This window comes from Ambystoma mexicanum, chromosome 7p (assembly GCF_040938575.1).
Source record: "Ambystoma mexicanum isolate Mex_15411 chromosome 7p, UKY_AmexF1_1, whole genome shotgun sequence".
Lineage (NCBI taxonomy): Eukaryota > Metazoa > Chordata > Amphibia > Caudata > Ambystomatidae > Ambystoma > Ambystoma mexicanum.
This window is the reverse complement of record NC_090939.1, coordinates 648,703,436-648,726,712: the sequence shown is the minus strand read 5'-3', so window position 1 is coordinate 648,726,712 and position 23,277 is coordinate 648,703,436. Positions and strand designations below refer to the sequence as shown.

Here is a 23,277-nt window from a genome sequence, read left to right as displayed (position 1 = left end):
CTCCGGGCCCCCGATCAGAGCCAAGTCTTGAATTACAGTTTATCAGATGATCCTCTATGCAGGCAATCCGATTTGGTAAGTGAAGGCTCAGGTTCGGAGTCATTGTGCAGGCTCCTTTCTAAAGGACTTTGGTAACATTTTAGAAAAACAGCCATCTTTCTTGTGAGAACTGCTTTTGGCAATATCAGATTTGTATTTGTAGCACGTATTCCCAGCACAACTGGGGATATACAAACCCTGGAATGTTATCTGGTTTGAGGTTACCCAGACGTCTGGAAGGACATCAAGTGAATCAATCACATGGAGTTATTATTAATTCTGTTATTCGTCATGCATTTCTCAGTATTTTCGATTTCAAACATTCATGTTACAGAAAACATTTTTTTTCAGTTCTCAATCTGTTTCTCATAAAAATTAAGCCTTAATTCTTTGGGACATAGGCATTTTCATGGTATCCAATGCATTTTAGTCTCATGGACCATCTTCATGGACCAAATTCTGCAAAAAATAACAAAACCGATTTTGTGTCAATAGTTGCGGATATTGTATTCATATCACTTTTCAAATACTGTGTGCATGAGTGATGGTTACCTGCCTGTGCCTCTATCTCCAGAGTGTGCTTCAAATATAATCTCTGGCAATGCTGGGCTTTTCTCTTGTCTGCTTAATAGATCTTTTTTAGTCTTTTATGACCTGAAATGCCAGGTAACTCTCCATTCTCGTATATTAAAGGTTTTTCAGGTTAAGGTTTTTTTTATATAAATTACAGAACGTACCTCATGTTCACAAGGTGTTCTCCACTTGCATTGCCTTATCCTGTTGTCCTATAAAATGGCAAAAAATATAAGGAAACTGGGCAAGTATTCTAGCTTGGCTGTTAGGAGCTGGATATGTCTTTGTTGTTTTGTTAAATATTTGCTGTGCAGGGTTTCCCCATACACTGTTCTTGAATGCTGCTTACCTTCATTTTCTTTTTCTCTTGCTTCTGGACACCAGGATCCGTCTCTACAGGATCTCTGCTGCCAGAGAAATGGCTTAAATGCTCAAATGACACCGGCAGTTGCAGGTGTGATGATGTCACAGGACTGGTGATGTTATTACGCGCCGGTCGCCATTTTGTTTTTTTAATCTTTTTCATGTTTTTAATGTGCGTGTGCATGGGGTGGCCCATGTGCGCACCTATGTTCAGAAAAGTGATGTTCTCTCAGCGGAAAATGTTTTTCTGCTGTGAATTATGTGAGCGGGGATACGTGAGTCCTTATGGAAAAAACATATTGTGGTGCATATTTCGGCAGTCAGCAAGTTCTTTACAAGAATAAATCTTGGTAGGGTGTCAGACTGTGATACAGATAGAACTTACTAATGTACTATCAGCCACAGACCTAGAAAAAATACTAGAGGCCATGAACAATAACTTAGCAGACTAGTGTCTGTAGCAAAGGTCCAGGAGGAGACGCAAAAACCTACTGCTCAATTTAACCAAGAAACAATTTTCACAGATGGAACTGGAGCTACTCCAGAAAGGCATAAACTTTGGCATAAACTTTGTGCCAACTTACAGGGCTAACTTATTTGACAAAAAAAATAGAATTATTCAAATTCTCTGGAAAATTAAGACTAAAAGCCTTCTTTTCGGATCTAGGAAACATAGCTTTGGAAGAGCCCATTGAGGAACCTGAATTCACAGAATTCAGACCTAAAAGTACTTTTATCCCCCCCACGAGTTATCCCATTATCGACCGATTTCAAAGAATGGTCACCAGTGACCTCCAAAAACTACCCTACCCTACGCATGCCCTAAATACAACAACTTCAGTCGCAAAGAGTTTAATGTCATCCAATCTTTGTTCGCAGATGCAACACTTACAATTAAACTAGCAGATAAAGGTGGGAGTCTGGTTGTCATGGACACAGACAACTACAATAAAGAACGTGAAACTCAACTACAAGATAGGAACATCTATGCCCCCATCAATCAAAATCCAACAGCAGAGATGGGATGCAATCTTGAAAAATTACTAGTCGTAGCAGAGGAAAAAGGATGGATTAGTTTCGGAATTAGAAACTACATTACAGAGCTACACCCAAGAACACCCATCTTCTATACCTTGCCGAAGATCCACAAAAACCCGGTGACACCACCAGGTAGACCAATAGTATCCCCCACAAACAGCATTCTACAAGCCCTAGGCACATACGTTGAATCATTTATCCAGCCACTCATACAAGCCACCAGCACATACATCAAAGATACCACTCACTTTCTCAATACATTGAATACCTTGAATGCAAGCAGCCATGATTTCATGTTCACAGCAGATGTCAAAAGCCTGAACACTTTCATACCATACGACTGTTAGGGTGATTTATCATTTGCATGATTCATCCCCTCTCCTATGGACCTTTTTCTTGAAATCCTGAATGAGTGGAGCCTATTTCCACTCATTCATTCTTGTGGGCCCTGTCTTTTGGAACTCTATTCTTTGTTTCTACTGTTCTATGGAGTCTGTCTGCGCCATAGGTCTTAGAGGCACCTGTATTTTAATATTGCAGCACACAGCTCCTTATGGGCAGTGTTGCTTGGAACCCTTAGGGTCCTCCTTTGAGATTCCTTTTCTTTATCCTAGAATAACTACAGTTCTTAAGGATAGAGAGATACTTAGTATCTCTCCTAAAACTTTATAGTCTGAGAGATTGGCACACACCACCTTATGTGGAGTGTCAAAATGATCCTAAGTATCCCCCTTCTCTCTGCTCCTGTGACTTTTATGTCACATAGACAAACTCCTAGTTATGGCTGGTGGCAGTGGACGTGTTCTACCAACTATTGTGTAATTTCTGGACCGCAGGCTACGTCCATAGCCTCGGTAGTGCACAATAGGGGCACTCAAGTACCGACTTGGGGCTTCCCTTCTTTTTTTGCCATTACTAGTGTGGTTGTTCTTTGTTACCCCTTCTACCATTCTGGGAGGGGGGGGGGGTCAGCGTATGTGTTTTGCCTTTGGCGGGAAGCCTTGGGTGTCCCTGCCTAGGCTCCAGAGTGTCTGGGCAGGCAGGAAGCAGAGGAGGAGTTCTCCCCCCACTACCCTCCACCACCCCCTGTCCTGTGTGGACCAGCTCCGACTGGGTTCTGGCTATCCTGATAAGACAGCTAAATGCCCCTTTCTGTAAAATTCGGAGAGAGATTGCAGAGGAGTGTGTGTTGGAACGGTGTAAAAGGTGAGGCTTCTGGAGTGAAAAGCAAGTCGACCACTGGAAGCTGAAGTAACCGAAGAAGATGTCGACCAGATATATCTGCAGACCCTTTGCAACACTGAAGTATCCACTGCTGTCCTGAGTTTTCTGTGCGATCCTAAGAGGACTCCTTCCCTTTGGGTGGTGGGAACAACCAGTCCCTAGATGCACTTTGAATTGAGCCATCCCCCGAGGTCCTAGGAGCTTCCAGAGCTGCGGAACCCCAATACCAGGCGACCTGCTGCCCAATTCAAGTGCATCATTGTGTATTTGTATTTATTGTTTTTATATTGCGCTTTAATCCAAAGCGCTTTACAGTTTAACAACAAGAATACATAGAACATGAAACAGTAGAAGCAATGAAAAAATATATGAATCAAACCAGTAAAACAGCATGTAGAACAATTTGCAAATGAGGATGAAGGGAGGAGGAAGAGATGGGGGGGGAGGAAAGGAAGAGGGAGAAGGTGAAGGGAGTACAGTGAGTCAGTAGGAAGAGGGGAGGACTTAGGAGAGAAGGGGGAAGGTAAGGAGAATTAAGACTGGTACAAGAGGGGTGAGAGGGGAAGGGGAAAGGTGTTGGGGTGGGGAATGAAGGAGTGATTTCAAGGGGAGCGGAAGGAGGAATAGGTGGGGATGGATCGGATAGAAAGAGGTAGGGAGTTCCAGTGTAGGGGAGTGAGGAGCTGAAAGGACCGGAAACGAGAAGAAGCACACGAGGGAGGGGGAACAGAGTAAGAAGAGATTGGCATATCGAAGGGAGCGAGAGGGGTGTAAAATGAGAGGAGAGATATGGAGGGGCAAGATCATGAAAAGATTTAAAGACAAGACTAAGGAAGTTAAATTTAAGCTGGGAGTGGAAGGGAAGCCAGCCTAGGTAAGAGAGTGAGTTTGAGATGGAGTCATGAGGAGAGAGACAACAGAGGGTATGGATGGCAGAGTGGTAGGAGGATTTGAGTGGGGCGAGATGGGAGGTAGGGAGTCCGAAAAAAAGAGAGAAGAACAATAGAAGAGGCGATGTATTGTGGAATGGTCGAACCCATCTAAATCTTTGCTGCGCCCTCAAGGACACTCCAGAGATCTGATCCAACCTGCCCACACCCCCTCATCAGACCGTGGGACTGCAGAAGGCGTAGAAGATTGACCGGGCGATCTGGGTCCTTTTGTTGTGCTGCAGAAAAGACACCAAACCCACAGCATGAACCAGGAAGTTGTTGAAAGTCGAGCCCCAGGTCCTCCCTCGAGACTGCTGCTGAAAGACCACATCCAGTGTCCTGCGCTCAGTCATCAGCTCAAGGAATCCGGAGCTCGGGTCCAGAGCTGCAACATTGCGGAGCATCCAGCACAAACATTTTCTTCTAACCTAAGGTACTATGGGGACAAAGGTATTGCTTACCTGATTCCAGAAACTTGCTCCAGAGCGTTGGAGTGCACATAGGTGTCCAGGGCAACCCTCCCTTACCTCTGGCTCAAGCCAATGCTTCTGTCCCTTTGAGTCCTAAATAGGGTCTTCATTGTTAGTTATTAACTTCCTGCTTCAAAAAGACTAGCGAATTGAAGAAATCCACAGGAACTCCTCGTATTCTGCTGCGTGTCAAGACTTTGAGCCTTTTGCTAGGTTTGTGTTTATGGACTTGCTGTGCGAAGAAACCCTCTCTAGTACCTTGAACCAGGCTAGTGTTACTCTTATTTACCATTTTCCTTCCTTTAAATTACTTTCTTATATGTGTTTGCAGAGTAAATGTCTTTTTACGTAAATCTGTTAAGAACCGCATGTGCGTGTAGTTACCGATAATACAATGTCATTCTTTTCTCTTTCTAACTTTGCAACACATGTAAACATGAACAAACACAAAAGTGAAAGTGTCCTTTGAAGTATATTCTAAAGTATTCCGAAGTGTTCTAGTGTAAACGTATGAAGTATTTAAAGTGATTCTAGTGTAAATATAATAAATATATAATTTAGTATAATAAATATACAACTTAATATACATTGTAAGTGCTTCTTTGATGTGCATGTCTAACTAGGTTCAATATACTTACCTACAGCTAACATCTTCCTTTTAAGATAAGCTTGACTGCTCTGGCACTCTACCAAGGTCCTGAGTTAGTACAGACTGATACTAAAAGTTTGGGATCTACAAACCACTGGAATAGCTTACTAAAGTCATACTATCAGTAGGAATTTAGGAAAACTCCTCTAACAATGACCAGGGACAGGAAGCCGTAGAGTGATTACTCCTCCAGGCCGAGGAACTCGAAGCATCCAAAGAATTCCTCGTGTTACTACTCGATTTTATATCCCAAAATTTGTATTTCCGATATAAGAAACAACACTAGGGGGGCGAGGCCAGTGCGCAACAGTGATGGCTGCTTGAACGCGGAGCTCTGTGAACAGTGGGATTGCCCTTACAACATGAACAAATAATTGACATTTGCAACTTTTCAGCATTTTCTTTCGTGATCGTATCAGTGGGACGCTATTGTTTAAGCTCTTTTGTGGTCCATAGTGCAGCGAATGTGTTAAACCGATCATGTCTATGTGAGGCAGCATTACAATTATGCTCATCTGTTTGCGCTCCGACGCAGTTTTTCTTTGTAATCAGCTGCTGCGGTCACCGGGAGAACACCCAGGTAAAACTTGCCCTCACTGACCGTGTTACGCTTGTTGTGAAGCGCGCTTACCTCGGGAGTTGGGTCCCTCCTCTTGGTGCGATGTTATCTTTCAATTGGAGCCTTTTGATCTCCCTTAAGCCACCACTCTGTCGAGGAGTGTTCTAAGTTCTGCCGGCTTGGCAGTGAAGTTTCGTTTGAACCAGCTGACTGCTTCTGCTCTCTATTGGAGCCTCCTTTCTTTCTCCTCACACGCCGGAACTTACCTCACGTCGCCCAGCCCATCACTCACTCTACTCCCACACAATGAGGCCTACTCGATACTGACACCTGGTGGCTGAATTAGATATTGCTTCATATATTTGTATTTGCATTTATATTCAACTATAACCACCTTTTACCGCACAATTATCATCTTTACATCCAAATATGAATGATAATAGCAAAGCGGAAAAATTCACCTTTCAATGCCTGCATGGAAAATATTTTAGAGGAACTCAGCAACATTCGTTCCTCCATCACTACACTTGATTCCAGGTCCTACAGCATACAAAATGAAATCAAAGGCTTAAAGGATTCAGGGATGATATTAAATTATTCTCTGGCAGACTAGATGAAGCTGAAGAGAGGATGGCTATTGTGGAAGATAGGGTGGAAGGTCTGGAAAACATGCAAATGAGACTTTCACAACTAGAAGGTGAGGTCACGGATTTGGAAGACAAAAATCGTAGAGACAATCTGCGATTTTATGGGATCCCTGAAAAATTCTGTAAATGTTCTTACTAAATGGACCCCCTCCGTCCTAGGCATCACTTTTACACCTCCTTTGGAACTGCAACATGCTCACCGTATCAGGCCCTGTTTCTCTAACAACAACTCTTCACCTAGAACTTTCATTGCTTTCTTCCTAAGACATCAACAAGTGCGTCAAACTCTATTAACTGCCAGAAAAAAATCCCCAATTCTGTTCCAGGGCAATACAATCTTCATCTCTAACTTCTCCAAAATCACTCCAGCCAGAAGGAAAAGATTCCTCAATTATGAGACCCCTTCTGAAGTCCCTCGATATCAAATGTGGCCTGCTGGATCCTGCAAAAATGATGGTCCTTACGAAGAATTTACAGAACCAAATGACCTCTTCAATTTGCTTCAATCCGTTCAAGCTATGCCAATGTAGTTTGGAAAGTCAGGATTGACCAACACCACGGAATGGACCTGAGCTTCACAACGGCCAGATGAGCGTGGCGACCCACGTGCAGCAGAATTCTGTGTGCTGACTTTACATAAAGCCTTTATACTTCTCTCAACCAGTCTCATTCCCTTCTGGATGTGTCCATTTACTAAAGCTAATATTTGTATTTTGGGGCCTATGTACACTCACCAACCCTGCCAGGGCAAGTTAGCGTGGCCTTGATTCACAGAAAAATGTAAACAACTATTCATTAAATTTTCAAATTTTATTTTATTCGGTTGCTGATATTGAAGTCACACATGTACTAAACATTTTACACATCTTGTTGCTGCACAGTGTGGGAGAATCCCCTGTACTGTCCGCTGTCGCTGGGGAATTTGGCACGAATGGCTCCAACGACACAGGCCAGTATTACTCGTCGAACGCGGTGTCCAAGCCTCCCAAAAAGCCACCATGTAAACAAACGATAGTCCACCAGCCTGTACCACCTGTGGAAGGGAAACATACTAGCTTTAACTTTATATGAACATGATGAGTGTACAAACCTTAGTTGAACATGCAAACTTGTATTCTATGGCATAGTACCCAGAACAAATGTTACTTCATGGATCAATGAACATGGGCGTTAAAGTGTAGACACATCACATAAGTGAACACCCATGCAATCCATAACGTTTGGGGGACATCAAAATATTGTTTCTTGGTTCCACATGAAAGACACAGAAGATGGCCACTATGATTTGAACAGAGCGCAAGAGAACTATTGAATTGCCAGACTACATTCATTTGACAGTGATAGATCAAAGTTACGACAATATAGGAGAAATCCATGTCCTAAGTTAAATCACATCTAGAGCACACATACTTGTTACTTGGATTGCGAGGGCAAACTGTTGCTCGAAGTTCGTGCATAAGCACCATCATAATCCTGAACACAGACCTTGTAAGGCAGGCTGCCTTGAAGTCATACAGCTCGTTAACGCATAGCGGTGGTGTGTCTTCATCCGATATATAAGCCAAGCATCCAGAGTTTTCTCAGCAGCAGCAGTTCTCCACCTCGGTTGGCATGACCTCGCAATGATTGCAGGTACACCAGGTGGCGACTTCGTCCATGCAACTAGACTCAGGCTCTTGATCGGGTGATTCGTCTTCCCAAATGCCGTCCAAAGCCCCATCATTTCCGCTTCTTTTTCTTTCCACTAATTCCGCCTCGGAATACTCTGGCTCGTACTGGTAGGGCATTATTGATGCCATGATATGACAAAATTAAAATCGATAGTAAAGCTGGCACTAGTATCTGTTCACACAGGCTAAGAGCAAGGAGGATAGCTGAAAAGAGCAGAAACGAGTCACAGTTTATAAAAAAAAGACTGAACAAGCAACTCTGATGTTGTCTGAGAAGCGGTCTGTTTATACTTCTTGAGGAAAGAGGCGGCCTGCCATTTCCATGGAGACACGTCATTAGCGGAGAACGTTGACACGAGACGTGCATTTGCATTGTGAAATGGGCCGTACGTGTCGAGTGATGTCAGATTCAGGGGTGGGGACTATTATTTAGTGCCGAAAGGGCACTTAAGCTTAGGACGATGCAGCAACGGATACGATTAGCACAAAATGGCTGCACCCCGCTGCGTGATTTCGCATATGTAAAAGTGAGGAAAACCACGGTAAGGTGCATAGGAAAGGTTTTTACGATCGATCAACATATGCTTAAATACAAATGCCTGAACGCTTGGGACAATAGTATGTTTGAGCGCACTACTCCTTTAATAATTGTGACTACGTTTAATCAATTTCTTGATCATTAATGCTCCTTTCCCTTTCCTTCCCTATTGTTTTCTGTCTTATCTCCCACTGTCTGTCTCAATATCTGTTCATGAAAACACTCATATCATTGGTACTTTGTTTTAATTTGATTCATCAAACTTTATAGTTATAATGCGGTTTATAGTGATATTTTCGAATGCCATAGTTTCGAATGGCAAAGTTTCAAATTAAAATGCGTCGAAAAAATGCATTTTTGAAAACAAGTTTATGGGGGGGGGTCCCCCGTTTTTTTACCCCTTGACACCCATTTTAGTTAAAAAAAGAAATAACTTTACCTACAAAAAAATGCATTTTTTTGATGCATTTTTTTCCAAACTTTTGTCATTCTAAACTGTTCAAAAAAATGACTGGATACCTTATAATGCTCCAAAACGACATAAATGTTTAAATGGGCTACATCATATATTTAACATTTTTACCTGTTAACAAATTTGCCTAATTATTATTATTAAACAAAAGAAAAAGAAACACTACATCCAAGTATCAGGCACCTCTGTGGGTGCCACTATGTTACCTAGCTACACAAACACCTTCATGTACAGATTCGAGAAGGAACACATTGTTCAACCACCCCATATGGCACAATTATATCAAATATTGGGGAAGTTATATGGATGACATTTTTGGACTATGGTCAGGCACTGAAGGTTTCGCACTATTCAATAACTACTTGTACAACCTAGACGAAAAGATCCAGTACACCGTAAAGAGACAGACTTCTTAGACGTGACAGTACATTTCAAAGAGAACAAATTGGAAACCACTCTTTTTCGTAAACCAACAAACCGCAATGATCTTCTCCACAGACTCCGCTTTCACCCACCGAACACAATAAAAAGATTTTACTTTACAGCAAATTCTTAAGAGTCAAAAAAATTGTACAGCGTGAGACAACAGACTGTGAGAGACACCTGAAACACGTGGCCAAAAGATTTATAGCAAGAGGCTACTTGGATAGCGAAATTACAGATTCCCTAGACACATTTTAGAAAGTCAGAAGAGAGACAATATTGCCAAAAAGTAATAGCAATACACAACCACCACTCATTTACCTTATGACATACTCACTACAGAGTAACAAAATCAAGAAAATGATCAACAAACATTGGCATTCCCCCTCAGAACGCTATGGAAACTATACTAATCACCACCAGTGTTTGCCTACACCAGATGTAGGAAAATAAGACATGCTGGTCAGGAGGGATAGCAACAGACCACCCATAAAAATGAAGATTGATTGATTGATATTTTATTTCTATCGCGCTCGTACACAAGTGTTTCAGAGCGCGACAAGGCAAGGGAGGGGAACGGGGAGAACAAAACAGCGATCTTACTAGGCTCAGTGACATTGAGAACGCGCAAGTGCATGGGAGAGGGGGGGGGGAGTCCATGGAAGGGGGGAGAGGAGAGGTGGAAAGTGCGAAGCAGAGGAGAAACAGATAAATAACAATAAATAAATAATAAAGGCAACAAAAAGTGGTAATGCAGCCAGCAATTTGTAAGTGCTAGGTTTAAGGCATCAGACAGGGTAGGTCCGATAAGTGCAGGAAGAAAAAGGGGGGGCTGTATGGGTACAGATACAGACCCCAGTGCAAGGGGCTGCCCGGAGGCAGTGCAGGAGGGTGACAGGATGAGCAGGTACCTGGGCCCAAAAGACAGAGGGTGGCCAGGTGCACGGTGCCAAGAGAGAACAGATCAGCAGGGGAGAGGGGGAGCGAAGGCAGAAGAAAAGAGGAAGGTCTTGAGGTGCTTCCGGAACCGGAGATGGTTCTCCTCAAGATTCGAAGAAATGCAGAGCCTTCAGTATTTAGTGATGTTACCGAAATGATAACGAATTAATTATTACTTAAACAAATTAACAAAAGGTAAATATAAAGGGGCTGGGGTAAAGGGTTAAAAGGTGTGTGGGGGTTTCAGGATGTGGTAACAAACATGGGGAAATTGTGGGTTTGGTGCGGGGAGCCCCCCAGCACCAATATAAGAATTGAGTTTATTTTTTTTTAAGTAATAATTTGTTAGAAATCATTTTGGTAAGATCACATGGAACCCAAACCTTCCCCTGTCTTAAGTGCACAAATTGCAGCTTAGTACAGAAAAGTGATGTCATATTTCACCCCAACACGTGGAAGAAAATCTTTTTGAAATGTTACGCCACATGCAATAGCCCCAATCTAATCTTCAGCATCAAATGTCCCTGTGGGAAATATGTTGGGCAAACGACAAGGAATGCAAAACTGCATTGGAATGAACACCGGTCCAACATCCGGACTGGTAACATGAGATCCCCTGTAACTCGCCATTTCCAAGAAGCTAGACATCAGATATACCAAATGACGTTCCAGATAGTAGAGGCTATTGAGAAAAGAGACGGGGCATGCCACATCTTCAAACATCGCAATCAAAGAGAAACCTTCTGGATAGAAAAGTTAAACTCTCGACACCAAGGAGGGATTAATAAGGAATGCAATTTCGCCTGTTACCTTTTAATTAAAAAAAAACGAACAGTATCTTTGCTCTAACCATTTCAATGATATTTCTACCCTGTATAATCATAAACATATTTGCAAAACCGAAAGAAATACTATATAACCATGCACTAGCTATAGTGGACATGCACAGAAATGTATCAATGTATGGAGATGCCCAGAAATTGTAACTTTATTTTGTTTATAACTATTTGTAAAATGTAATCCTCACCAATTGTGACACTATGTAACTTGCAAGCACTCCTACCATTTGTTGTCAAAATAAGGCCACTCCAGAGAATCTGTATATATTCATACAGTGTGTTTCAGACACTCAATGAGAATTGGTACTGTACAGATATCTCGCAGATTGTCAAAATGTGGCATTTACATGTTTTTGCCAAATGGATACACGCATCCAACTTTATTGTTGTAATCTAGAAAACCAAATGTAACGGACTACACATGCGCAGACATGTATATAAAACATGTAAAAGAAATGTGATGATCACCCATTGTGACTGTATGCGATTTACAACCACTAGCACTGTCAGATGTCTTAATATGGCAACACTAAGAAATGGGTATATACTCAAATTGTCAGTCTGACACCTTACCAAGATTGAATCTTGTAAAGATCTTGCTGATTGCTAAAATATACACCACAATATATTCTTGCCATAAGGGCTACTTATCAAATCCGTACACCTTAAAGGCATGGTCTAGTAAAAAGTTTTTTTGTCCCTACGGGTCGGCCATGTTTTTTTAAGCCTAAGTGGCTCGATTTTAGAAAACTTTCCTATGGACCTTATCCGAGTTTTCGTCCATTAAACGCATGCGAAAACAAGCACCAGAGAGCCGCCATTTTCTGATATCTTTTCCCCCATCGCCCTGGCTGACCTGCTTTTGCGGCACTAAATCAATTCCCCCGCCCCTGAGCCTGTCATCAGCAGACTTGTACCGCCCATTTCCCAACGCCAAAGCACGTCTCGTGTGAACATTCGCTGCGCTTCAGCTAATGACGTGTCGCCATGGAAATGGCAGGACGCCTCTTTCCTCAATAAGTATAAACAGACCGTTTCACAACACACAGCAGCAGATTTTCGATTCCATTCCTCTCTCTGTGTTACTTTGAGTATTCTGTGACTCGTTTCAGTGCTCTGGTCAGCTACCTTCGCCGCTTGTAGCCCGTGTGAACAGATACCAGTACCACCGCTATAAATTATATTAGTTTAACACACAATGGCCACAATAATGCCCTACATGTACGAGCCCGAGTATACCGAGGAGGAACTACTGGAAAGAGAAGCACGCGAAAACGATGGGGATTCGGACGGCAGTTGGCAGGATGAATCAACAGATGAAGAGCCTGGGCCTAGTCGAATGGACGGCGTCTCCACCTGGTGCACATGCAATCGGTGCGAGCTAATGCCGACCGAGGAGGAGAACTGCTGCTGCCGAGAAAACTCCGGATGCCTGGCCTACATTTCGGAAGGCGAGCCACGACCGCAATGCATCACCGAGCTGCCAGACTTCAGGGCAGCCTGCCTCACACGGGCCGTGTTGAGAATAATGATGGTGCTTATGCACGAACTTCGCGCAACGGTTCGTCTTCGTAATCCGAGTAACGAGTAAGTATACTCTGCTTGTCATGCCACTCCTATTTCATGTTCTTCTACTATATCCAAAATTACATCTACATATCATTGTAACGCATGTAAGTAGTTCAATAGTGTGCATTGTCTAGATATCATTTGTCCGTGCAGAATGCCATTAGTTACAAGAATTGTCATTGACAACAAACATTTATTAAACTTATCTTGGTCATTTAAAAACAGTTTGTTTCATTCCTTTTCACAGGTGGTACAGGCTGGTGGCCTATCGTTCCTTTACATGGTGGCTCCACGGGAGGCTTGGGCACCGCGTTCGAAGAGTGATACCCGCCTGTGCCGTTCGTGCCATTAGAGAAACGTTCCCGAGTGACAGCGGTCAGCACAGGGGATTTTCTCTCGCTGTGCTGCAACCTGAACTGTACAATGTTTAAAGTCTTGTATTTTTGTGTCATCAAAATAAGATACAAAATAAAACACCACATATATTTTAACAACGGTTGTTTCGATTTTTTAAATGAATCAAGTGTGTCTCCATTCAAGGATGGACGTCAGACATCTGTGCTCGGAATGGGTGAAGGTCTGGTCGCTGTGAAGCAGGGTGGTCGCTATCTATCTAAGCTAACATAACATATTCTCGATAATGCATGCACTAAATAACACTTGTTCAAAGTCTTTCAGTGGGTTATGTCTCTATAAAAGTCACACATATGTCTATACTAACAATTACCATTGGATTATACAGTCCTTGGGTCTTGACCACTATAATACACCGGTTGAAGTGTGGGTCTGTGCTCACAAGAATCTCCGGTATGTGGCATTTGTTATTGATAAGCAACGATATACTATCATTGATTTAAAGACGATATACTATATATTGATATGAAGGCGGTTCGCGCCGGTGGATGCGCGCTGGCATGGGGGGCTGTCAGGGGCGCGAAAGGCCAAGGTGCCAAACTACATGTACACTTCAAAAGGTGTCCCACGCCAAGGGGCCATCAGTCACATGGCCTCATCAGACCCCGTGTCTCCAGCAAGGCCTCCCCTTGAAGCAGGCCGCCCCCCTGCAATCCACATAAGTGCGTCTCCATTCAGCAGTCTTCCTGTGCCTTATCTGCACGCCCCAGGCCCATCCATCCCACCCCCCTGTATCAAAGGCGGTTCGCGCCGGTGGATGCGCGCTGGCATAATTCAATGGATGGCGGATGAAGCCACTACCGACACCCGCTTCCTGCAACCAGCCATTCCTCACATGCTACTCAGAGACCTATTCTGGACCCCTTGTCGGAGTGAACCAGCCCATACCTTACCTAATGAAGCTTGGAATCCAGATTTGGAAAAGGGCCTGCAAAGTCATGAGGGTAACTGACCCATATTCACCTCAAATACCAATTGCTGCAATCATGGCGAACAGACCAGGGGGCCTGAAGGAGATAAGGAGCACGTGGGAACCCTGTGGGGTCGCCACCCTTGGCAACCTTGCGAACGACCAGGTCATTCTGACGTTACAGAGCTACACGAGACCACGGGATTACCGGTGGGGCAGATCCTACTCCACGGAGCGATGACAAGAAAGCTTGCAAACAGATGGCCTGACATAGAAGACCCCGAAACTGGACAAGATACCATTGAAAACATGATAAAAACTGCCGAGGACGGACACAAAATCTCCAGAGTCTATGAATCTCTGCTAGACAGCGCAACCAGGCAAGACCTCAAGAGCAGGGCGAAATGGGAGAGGGAGCAAAGAATGGGAATCAATAGCTCACTACCATAAGAAAGTGTCCAGAAACGCCCAGCTGCAATTTATACAGTTCTATATCACCAACAGAGGGTACCTCACACCTGAAGTTATCACCAAATTCAAAGGAGCAAGGACAATAGAGTGCCCCAAATGCAACGAACCCCGCGTGGGGATGACCCATATGTTCTGGGAGTGCCAAACCATACGATCCTTCTGGACGCAGATTGCAGCGAGGGTTGCTGTCGCCGATATCACTTTGGACGTACAGTCAGCTGGATCGTGCATCCTGGGAAGATACAAAAAAAGCATAAAAAAAACCAGAACCCTGTGCAGGCTCAAAGACTTGATGTACATTTTAGCAAAAAGACGCATCGCTATGGGGTGGAAATCTCCCATAATCCCCAGCGCAACATTGTGGTGGGAGGACCTCCGCAAGGGGACAGCAGCGGAAATGGGTGCATGGGAAAGCGCGCAAAGAGAACAGAGACTTGATATCAGCGAGGACCTACAACAATGGGTGGCGCTCACGGTGTCACTGTTTCATCCACCAGAATTAGCTTGCGCCTCCGATGATACCGGCAGCCCACAGGGCCACCCGGAACATGACGAATTGGGGGGGGCACATGTTCTCACTTGTGCCCCCAGAGGAAGTTTAATTTGCTATTATAAACTAAGGTCTTAGAGTAATTTATGAGTAAAAAAAAAAGTAAAGTTTCTGAACGGCTGATCTTTTAATGTTGGAAGTAGTGTTAGAAGAAGGCTTAAGATTTTGCAGTACAGATAATGTGACGTGTTCTGGCATTCAATCTGAACAGGGTAGTAGTGCTGAATCAAGTGTTCAAGTAGTTTATATTTCAATTGGTATCATGCATTTATCATCATAGACTTAAATAATTTCTTTTATTGTTTTTTCAGGAGTGGGTAGATCTATGGAACATAAATTGGCATCTTTGAACGTTAAGACTTGTGGGGATTTACAGAACATTTCCATGGCAAAACTTCAGAAGGAATTTGGTCCAAAAACAGGGCAGATGCTTTATCGATTCTGTCGTGGCTTGGATGACCGGCCTGTACAAACACAAAAAGAAAGAAAATCAGTTTCTGCAGAAATCAACTATGGCATTCGGTTTACGCAGGTAAGCAGGATTTTCCGGTGTATTTGTTGAATTATTTGTTTGAGGTTTTAATTGTTGTCCTTCAAGCAACCATCATTTTAATCTATAGTATTTAAAATAAATGAAAATGCTGTATGCCCTTTCTTTAAGCTCACAGCCCCGTAGTTGAAGGCACGTCCCTCTATGTGCACACTCCAGAGTAAATACAACCCGCTAGGAAAATAGGCCAAGAGGTAGCTTTGCAAGGATAACAAGATTTAATTGTGCAGGATACAATTGCCAGCAAATAACTCTGCTGCTCAAGAGCGGTCTGCTCTTGTAATAATGAACAATGGCTTATGAACAAAAAAATCATCACAACATAGGTTACAATCCGGTGCCACTGATTGGAGGCACCCTACACATGGGCTTGCTCCATGGAGGATGCCAAGCAGTAATTGGCTGGTTCTTCCCCGTCGATCTGGATCCACATGGGACAACTGGGCTCATCCTCGCAGTGAAGGTCAGGTCATGCATAAACTACCGTTTCTTGTCTAAACTAAACAAGCTACGACAGAAAATTAACTCATGGTGTCAGGCACCTGGGCGGCGCGGGAAATGGTGCCATGGAAAAGGGAGGATAAAATACAGTTGTGCCGACCCATAGATTCAGGGCTTGACTGATACTGCAGTTCCTGCACCCAAGGTCTCCCCCTGGGGTTTGATCTTTAATTTACCTCTCCTAGTGCCTTGTATTACAGAGGACGTGTGTTGATGCTAGAGAGAAATACAGTGACATAGCCTTAGATTGTTGGTGGACGTTTAATGGAGGTTAGTATCTAGGGGTCTTGGGCTGTATCAAGAATGCAAGGGTGAAAGAGAAGTGGAATGGAGCCAACATGGTGTGCAGGACTTGGGGCTTTGTGAACCTTCATTGACAAGGAACGTGAGCAGCGCGAGCCTACAGCTTGCCCTGTCTGGCCCTAAAATAAAATGGAGTCGCGAGTTTGGGCCTTTCTAGTGCTACGTGCCTACTTCTATGCGCTGTGGAGCTGCTGTACAGAGCCTGATGGGGTGGATTGCCCCCCCTTGTACGTTATATTGCCTCATATAGTATTCACCATATTTGGAAGCGCCTAGGGGGGGTGGGATAGGCCAGTGCTTAATTTGTGCCGGTGGTTGCCGGTGGGCAACACCGGCACTCTTTTTTGGGCACTGGAACACTATGCAGGCCACGGGCCGCGGAGTGTAATTGTTTTGTTTGTCCTTCACACTGTCTTGCAGTCTGCAGGCTAAGGCAGTTGGCTGTTGCAGAGCGGCCGCGGCACCAGGTACTGTGAAATAACAGGGGTTGGCTAAGGGTCACTCATGAGTGTTGGCATGGGCGTGTCAGCATTTGATCAAGTGCTGGCTAATTGTTTTGTTAATGTCCTTCACACTGTCTTGCAGCATGCAGGCTGAGGCAGCTGGCTGTAGCAGAGCGGCCGCGGCACCAGGCACTGTGAAATAACAGGGGTCGGCTAAGGGTCACTCATGAGTGTGAGCATCGGCGTGTCAGCGTTTGCTCAAGCGCTGGCACCTGCGCAGAGATCAGTAACACGATACATGAACGAGCTTCGCACATGCCACTGCCACCTGTCCTGAATGCTGCAGTCTGCTCTTTGGCAATTGCCCCAGCCCAGGTCCGATCGTCCGTCGGATGCAGGCAGAAACCGCGGCCCGCTTCTCAGCTGCTGAAATGACCTGCAGCTGTGACCTGTCCTGGGCTGGCCCTGCATTAGCTGTAGCCTGCAAGCCTGCAGCTGCCGACCGTGCGTGTGCTGCCAGGCCAGGCCAGCCCAGCAGGCCACACATCCTGGCAGCGGTACACACGGTACCAAGAGTCAAAACTGAAGGTAAATTTCTTTGCTGTTTTTTGTGGGGAAATACATATGCTGGGACTGCATAACATAGCGGAGCCTCTGAGGTCCCTGTCCCCCTGATGCTGGGGGACGCCTCGAAACCTGCCAGCAGGGTTGGATTGGCCCGGGCCGAAATCATGACGAGGCCCTGGGGGCCGGTTCCTGCAGCCCACCCTGGAACTGCCCAGGCGTGGGCTTTAGGAACTAGTCCCCAGGGCCTCATCGGACGCCTAAGTTGCAAAGGATCTGTAACTTACAGATCCTTTGCGGCCCTGCAGGCGCCTGCCCGCTGCATTCATCAAAGAAAGGTAACACTGAAGTGTTACCTTTCTTTGATGAATGCGGCAGGAGGCGACACCATGGCGCCAGCAGTCAGTGTTACAAAACACTGGGAGGGAGCGGCAGGGCTGGGCGGGGCTGCCTCAGCCCAACCTGCTCCCTCCCAGTGATTTGTATTACAGACTGTCTCACAGTAAGCAGAAGCTGAGTGAGCTCCGGTGGGGCCGCCGGAAAGGGCAGACACCCGTGACTTTGTACTGGGCAGACTGCTTAGGTGTGTAAGGGAAGCAGTCCTACTCCCTCCATAAAAAAATTCTGGCATGAGGGATGGAGGATGGCAGCACATGCTGCTGCAGACACAGGAAGCGGGAGAGCCGGAGGTGGCGGAGGGCACTGCCCTGACGGGCATCCTCAGGGGCATTCCGGGCAATGCAGGTGAAGGAACACCCTGTGCCAAGTTGAAGCAGTGTCATGGTGACGATTGGGATAACTTCTGGCAACGAACTGTACGCTAACGGAGGTGCATGTTGGGAAATGGACGCAATGCAATTTTCCATACCTGCTATATGCTGCAGGCACGCGTGTTGGCATATATTATGTTATGCTATGGTGAATGTGCATCACGCTGTAGAGTGTGACTCCAATGGTTAATCTTGGTATGAAACATCAATGATAGGTTATGTTTATACCAGTATGTTGGCTTTGGGGTTATTAACAGTAGAAGCTATGGGTTGTACACTACAGGTCATGTATTCCTGAAGAGTGAATTTAGCTTATTATGCCCCAGTTACAGTAGACATGTCTACAATACGGCACTTTCTAATCAACATTGTTATCATTTGTCTAATTGTGTTGTAGTGTGCCGAGATACCGCATATAGGGTATGCGGGGGGGGTGCATATGTACGTGTGTGTAGGGGCAGTACAGGGCGGTGCTCGGGTGCACAGTAATGCGTGTGCTTGCAGTTAACACACAGCTGGGGAAGGCTGCCATCTTGCAGACAGGCCCTCCAGGGTGGGCTCGGTTAGTGGATTGGAGCAGAATGTTTCTCCCCTGTCCAAATCACATACTCCTGTGATATATTTGAGCTAGCTCTATCAAGCAAGAACGTCACATCTTGTGCTGAATAAAGCCTGATAGTGTTATTTCTGAACAGTCTTTGTTAATAGCTTATTTGTGGTAAATGCACTAATAGTGTAATAAACATTTTTTAACTAGTGTGCCTTTAGTCAATTGGTTTATAGGCAGTATGTGTGCACATGAATATGCTTCTTGCAATAAAGTTCTGTCAAAAGCAAGCACTGATAGAGCCAACCACTTTGTCCTATGCATAGGAATTAGATAAGCCTTTGTCAAGCACTGCCATCATATGCCCAGGTACTCACACCATTACCCAGTTATTGCCATCTTATGGCCAGGTACCACCATTATGGCAGTACCTGGCAAATGTCTATCCCACTGAACTGACTCAGGCCGCCCGTGCTACGGGCTTTGTCCGTTGGCTCCCGGGCCGGCATTATAGGGCCAAGATTTTTTGGGGACTGGCACTTATTTTTTTTACAAATTAAGCACTGGGATAGGCTCATTTCCATCCCAACATTCCCCCCTTTCGTTACGTCTACAGTAACAAATTCTCCCCCCCCCCCATATTTACGTTTGTTTGCACGCCTTTCTGCTTCCTCCCATGCAGGTGTTCCCTTTATGGGCATCCATGCTCTGCATAAATTTCTTAAACCTTCCCTATGCTGCACATACTGTTCAGGTGTACAAGTCATGTATATGCATCCCCCATCCCCTGCTAAGTCCACCCATACTTCTTTGTAGTTCTCTGAGTCCAGGGAAGGCGCAATGGTTGTGTGGTATAAAGTATCCACCTAATTCCAATGCCCGAGAGGCACTGCGACCATGCAGTGTTTAGGGCCATCATTTCGCTCCGTTTGGATCTCTACTTCTTGTGCATTACTGGGCACTTTATTATTATATTTCCCAATTGTCACCATCATCATTGCACTGTTAGGTACGGCTTTGGCACAACAGCAGAGGCCTAGTTGACATGTGCAGAAAATCACCAGTATGACTACAATGATAGGAACCAGCTTCTTTACCAATGTTCCGAGCCATGATGGCACCCAGCTGAATGCCATAGTAAACCAGTCTTCTTCCTGGACCCCAGCTTCCTTTTTCATTCTCGCCCCTAGTTTATGTACGGCAGCCATGACGTGTGATAATGTCCCATTTTTTGCATCTTCAGAAGGTCCGAATGTGCAACATGAAGTCACAATCTTTTTGCACACACAACCCTGCATTGTCATTAGTCTGAGGGCCCTTAATTCCACCTTGATGACATTGAACCCTTCCTCTGTGTCGTTGGCCAACTGGATGAATTCCCATCGGACAATCTGCAACCATTTAGCGTTGGCCCTGGTTTGAATGCTGGGTACCAGGGAAGCAAAACATTTCTCTGCAGAGATGTAAAGTTTATTTTCTTCTGGTATCTGTGTGAGCAGGTCAGATGAGTCTTTGAATATGTAGTTTGACAATCTGCTTTATCAATGAAGCTTTTCTGTGTGTTTTGTTTCAGAGGCAGGAGAGAGAGTTGTTGGTGCATAGTCAGCCCGTGGAAGTTCTTCGGTGGGGGGTTCGATAGGGCATTTGACCTCGGCACCCCCCTTTAGGTGCTCTTCGGGCACAACCAGCAGTGTAACATTGCTAGCGAACAATAGCCCCTTCAGTAAGGCGGGAGATGCAAGTACGCTTTTGAGCCACTAATCCAATAATAGTCCATTTATAGCTGCCGTTCCTTTCCTGAGGTCTGGGATTGTGACAGTTCTGTTACATCTAGTGTTTGATCCCACAGCAGTCGTTCCTCCGCTGAGGAAGCACAGTTTGTGAGATTCTGGTGGGAGTACTTTTATGGGTCTCTCAAGGGCTGTGACCCAGGTTAGTTTTGTGATGTGGTCTGCCCACACTTGCTTAGAGTTCTGCGCAATGAGTGCAGGTATTTTCGAGTCCGCCCCCGCAGTCCTTCTACCCTGTACATATACATTGATTCCTGCCATTCATTGTTAACATATCATTTTCCTCTGATGTCGAGGTGTGGTTCCTTGAAGCACTTGGGGTTACTCAAGCTTGTTTTGCATTTTCGTGGGTCTGTCATGGCCACAGGCCCCAGAACACAAAAACCCCACCATCTAGTGATGGGGGCAATGTGTCACTTGACTCACTTATGTCCCTTTGGGACCTATAAACACAGGGGCCCTGGCTGGACTCAGTCCTGGCTCCTTTGGCACCAAGCTAATATAGAGATGTGAGCAGGAACACTTTATTTCAGTGCAGGAGTGCTTTTACTTTATTTCAGTGCAGGAGTGCTTTTATTTTGCAAGAACTTCCCAGGAGCTGAAAGCCTTTATTCCACAGAACATCCTCATGTGCTGACTCATCGGGTGTGGCTCCCTAGGCCTGGTCTTCATGTGCTGACTCATCAGGTGTGGCAGGGTGTGGCAGGCAGGCTGAACCTTTGGTTAGCAGAATACGCATATAACAACTCCATTCACACCAGTACGGGACAAAGCCCATTCTACATAGTGTACCGTCGACATCCACGGACATCCGTTTTTGACCCACTCAAATCATTAGAAATGCCCGCTGTAACGACCTTACACAAAACCATCACCCAGGTTTTTAAGGAGGCAGCAGAGCATCTTGCCAGAGCCAAAGAGAAACAGAAGCAGTTTGCGGATCGAGACCGAAGGGAAACTTCCCAACTTCCAAGTCGGAGACAAGGTTTGGTTAGCTTCCAAAAACATCCCCCTGAAAGGACCACAGGCTTTCCGTCCCAGATATCCGGGACCCTACACTATCAAGGCTGTGATCAACCCTGCGGCTATGATATTAGAATTACCGGCCCACATGCGGATCCACCCGGTGTTTCATGACTCCCCCCTAAAACCATTGAGACCAGGCACGCGGATCGATACTCCACCGGATCCCGAAATAGTTGAAGGAGAACCAGAATACGAAGTTAAAAGGATCCTAGACTCTAAGATGGTCCGGTCCAAGTTATACTACCTTACAGACTGAAAAGGTTATGGACCCCAAGATCGGACCTGGGAACCCTGTGAGCATGTCCACGCTCCACGATAATCAGGCAGTTCCACTGCAATAACCTCACTAAACCAGGGCCAGGGGGGTGTAACCATCCACGAGAGGGGGAGTGCTGTCATGGCCACAGGCCCGAGAACACAAAAACCACACCATCTAGTGATGGGGGCAATGTGTCACTTGGCTCACTTATGTCCCTTTGGGACCTATAAACACAAGGACCCTGGCTGGACTCAGTCCTGGCGCCTTTGGCGCCAGGCTCATATAGAGATGTGAGCAGGAACACTTTATTTCAGTGCAGGAGTGCTTTTATTTTACAAGAACTTTCCAGGAGCTGAAAGCCTTTATTCCAGAGAACATCCTCATGTGCTGACTCTTCGGGTGTGGCAGGCAGGCTGCACCTGCTGGCCGTGGCTTCAGAAGCTCAGCTATATAAGCTACTCCATCCTTAAGGGCGGTGCTTCGCATTACTGTGCACTCGCATGCAACGTGACGCTCACCGTCGCTTGGACCAATTTACTTCCCTTTGGAAACCAGGCATTCTCTTGCATACTCACCTCCAGGAAACCGGTGCTTCATCGCTTCATCTGCAGACTCATATCCTGACATCCAGTGATCTTGATCCTGACGCTGCAGCACCGCACTCCGCATCCACGAACTCTGACCCTGTGAAGAAGAAAGACAAGGTTAGAACATCCGTCCCAGGGCCGCACCGCATTTGAACCCTGCAGGCCCCCTAGTTAACAATTTACCAGCTACTGTACCGGTGCAGCTTCGTTCCACATTCCCTCCGGCTATCGCCTCGAGCTCTGCAGCTTCTGCCGGGCCGGCAACATCACCTGCAAGGGAAGAAAGCAAAAGAGCAAACATCAAAAGTGGAACGAGCAGCAATACAAGACAACAAACTTTATAATACAACAAAAACAGACAAGGAAAGACAAAGGCAAACAGGAACACTTACCTGAAGTATAGTGGCTTAGTCGCAGCAGGGCTGGACTACCACGTGCAAGGCACCAGTGAAGGAACTCGGTCCAGATCATACAAGCGCCCCTGCCAGAAGCAGCAGGGCGGAGTGCTCGCCAAAACTAATCAACAGGTGAGCTTTCCAGGGACAGCCCATCCCACGGGTAGCACGGTTTGGGAGAAGGGGATCAGGCGCACAAGCTGGCATACTCACGCCCCCCTATTCTCCATGCAGGAGCAATCCCAAGCAGCAT

General features: G+C 45.5%; 1 protein-coding gene across 4 annotated transcripts in view; it reads left to right on the top strand.

The window, feature by feature from the left end:
- REV1 (REV1 DNA directed polymerase) overlaps nucleotides 1-23,277 on the top strand; it is a 1,193,441-nt gene that overhangs the window by 580,976 nt on the left and 589,188 nt on the right. For all 4 annotated transcript variants that reach the window (XM_069636691.1, XM_069636693.1, XM_069636692.1 and 1 more), the window contains one exon: nucleotides 15,601-15,821. In XM_069636691.1, the coding sequence (XP_069492792.1) occupies nucleotides 15,601-15,821 (221 nt within the window). The remainder of the gene's footprint in view (nucleotides 1-15,600; nucleotides 15,822-23,277) is intronic.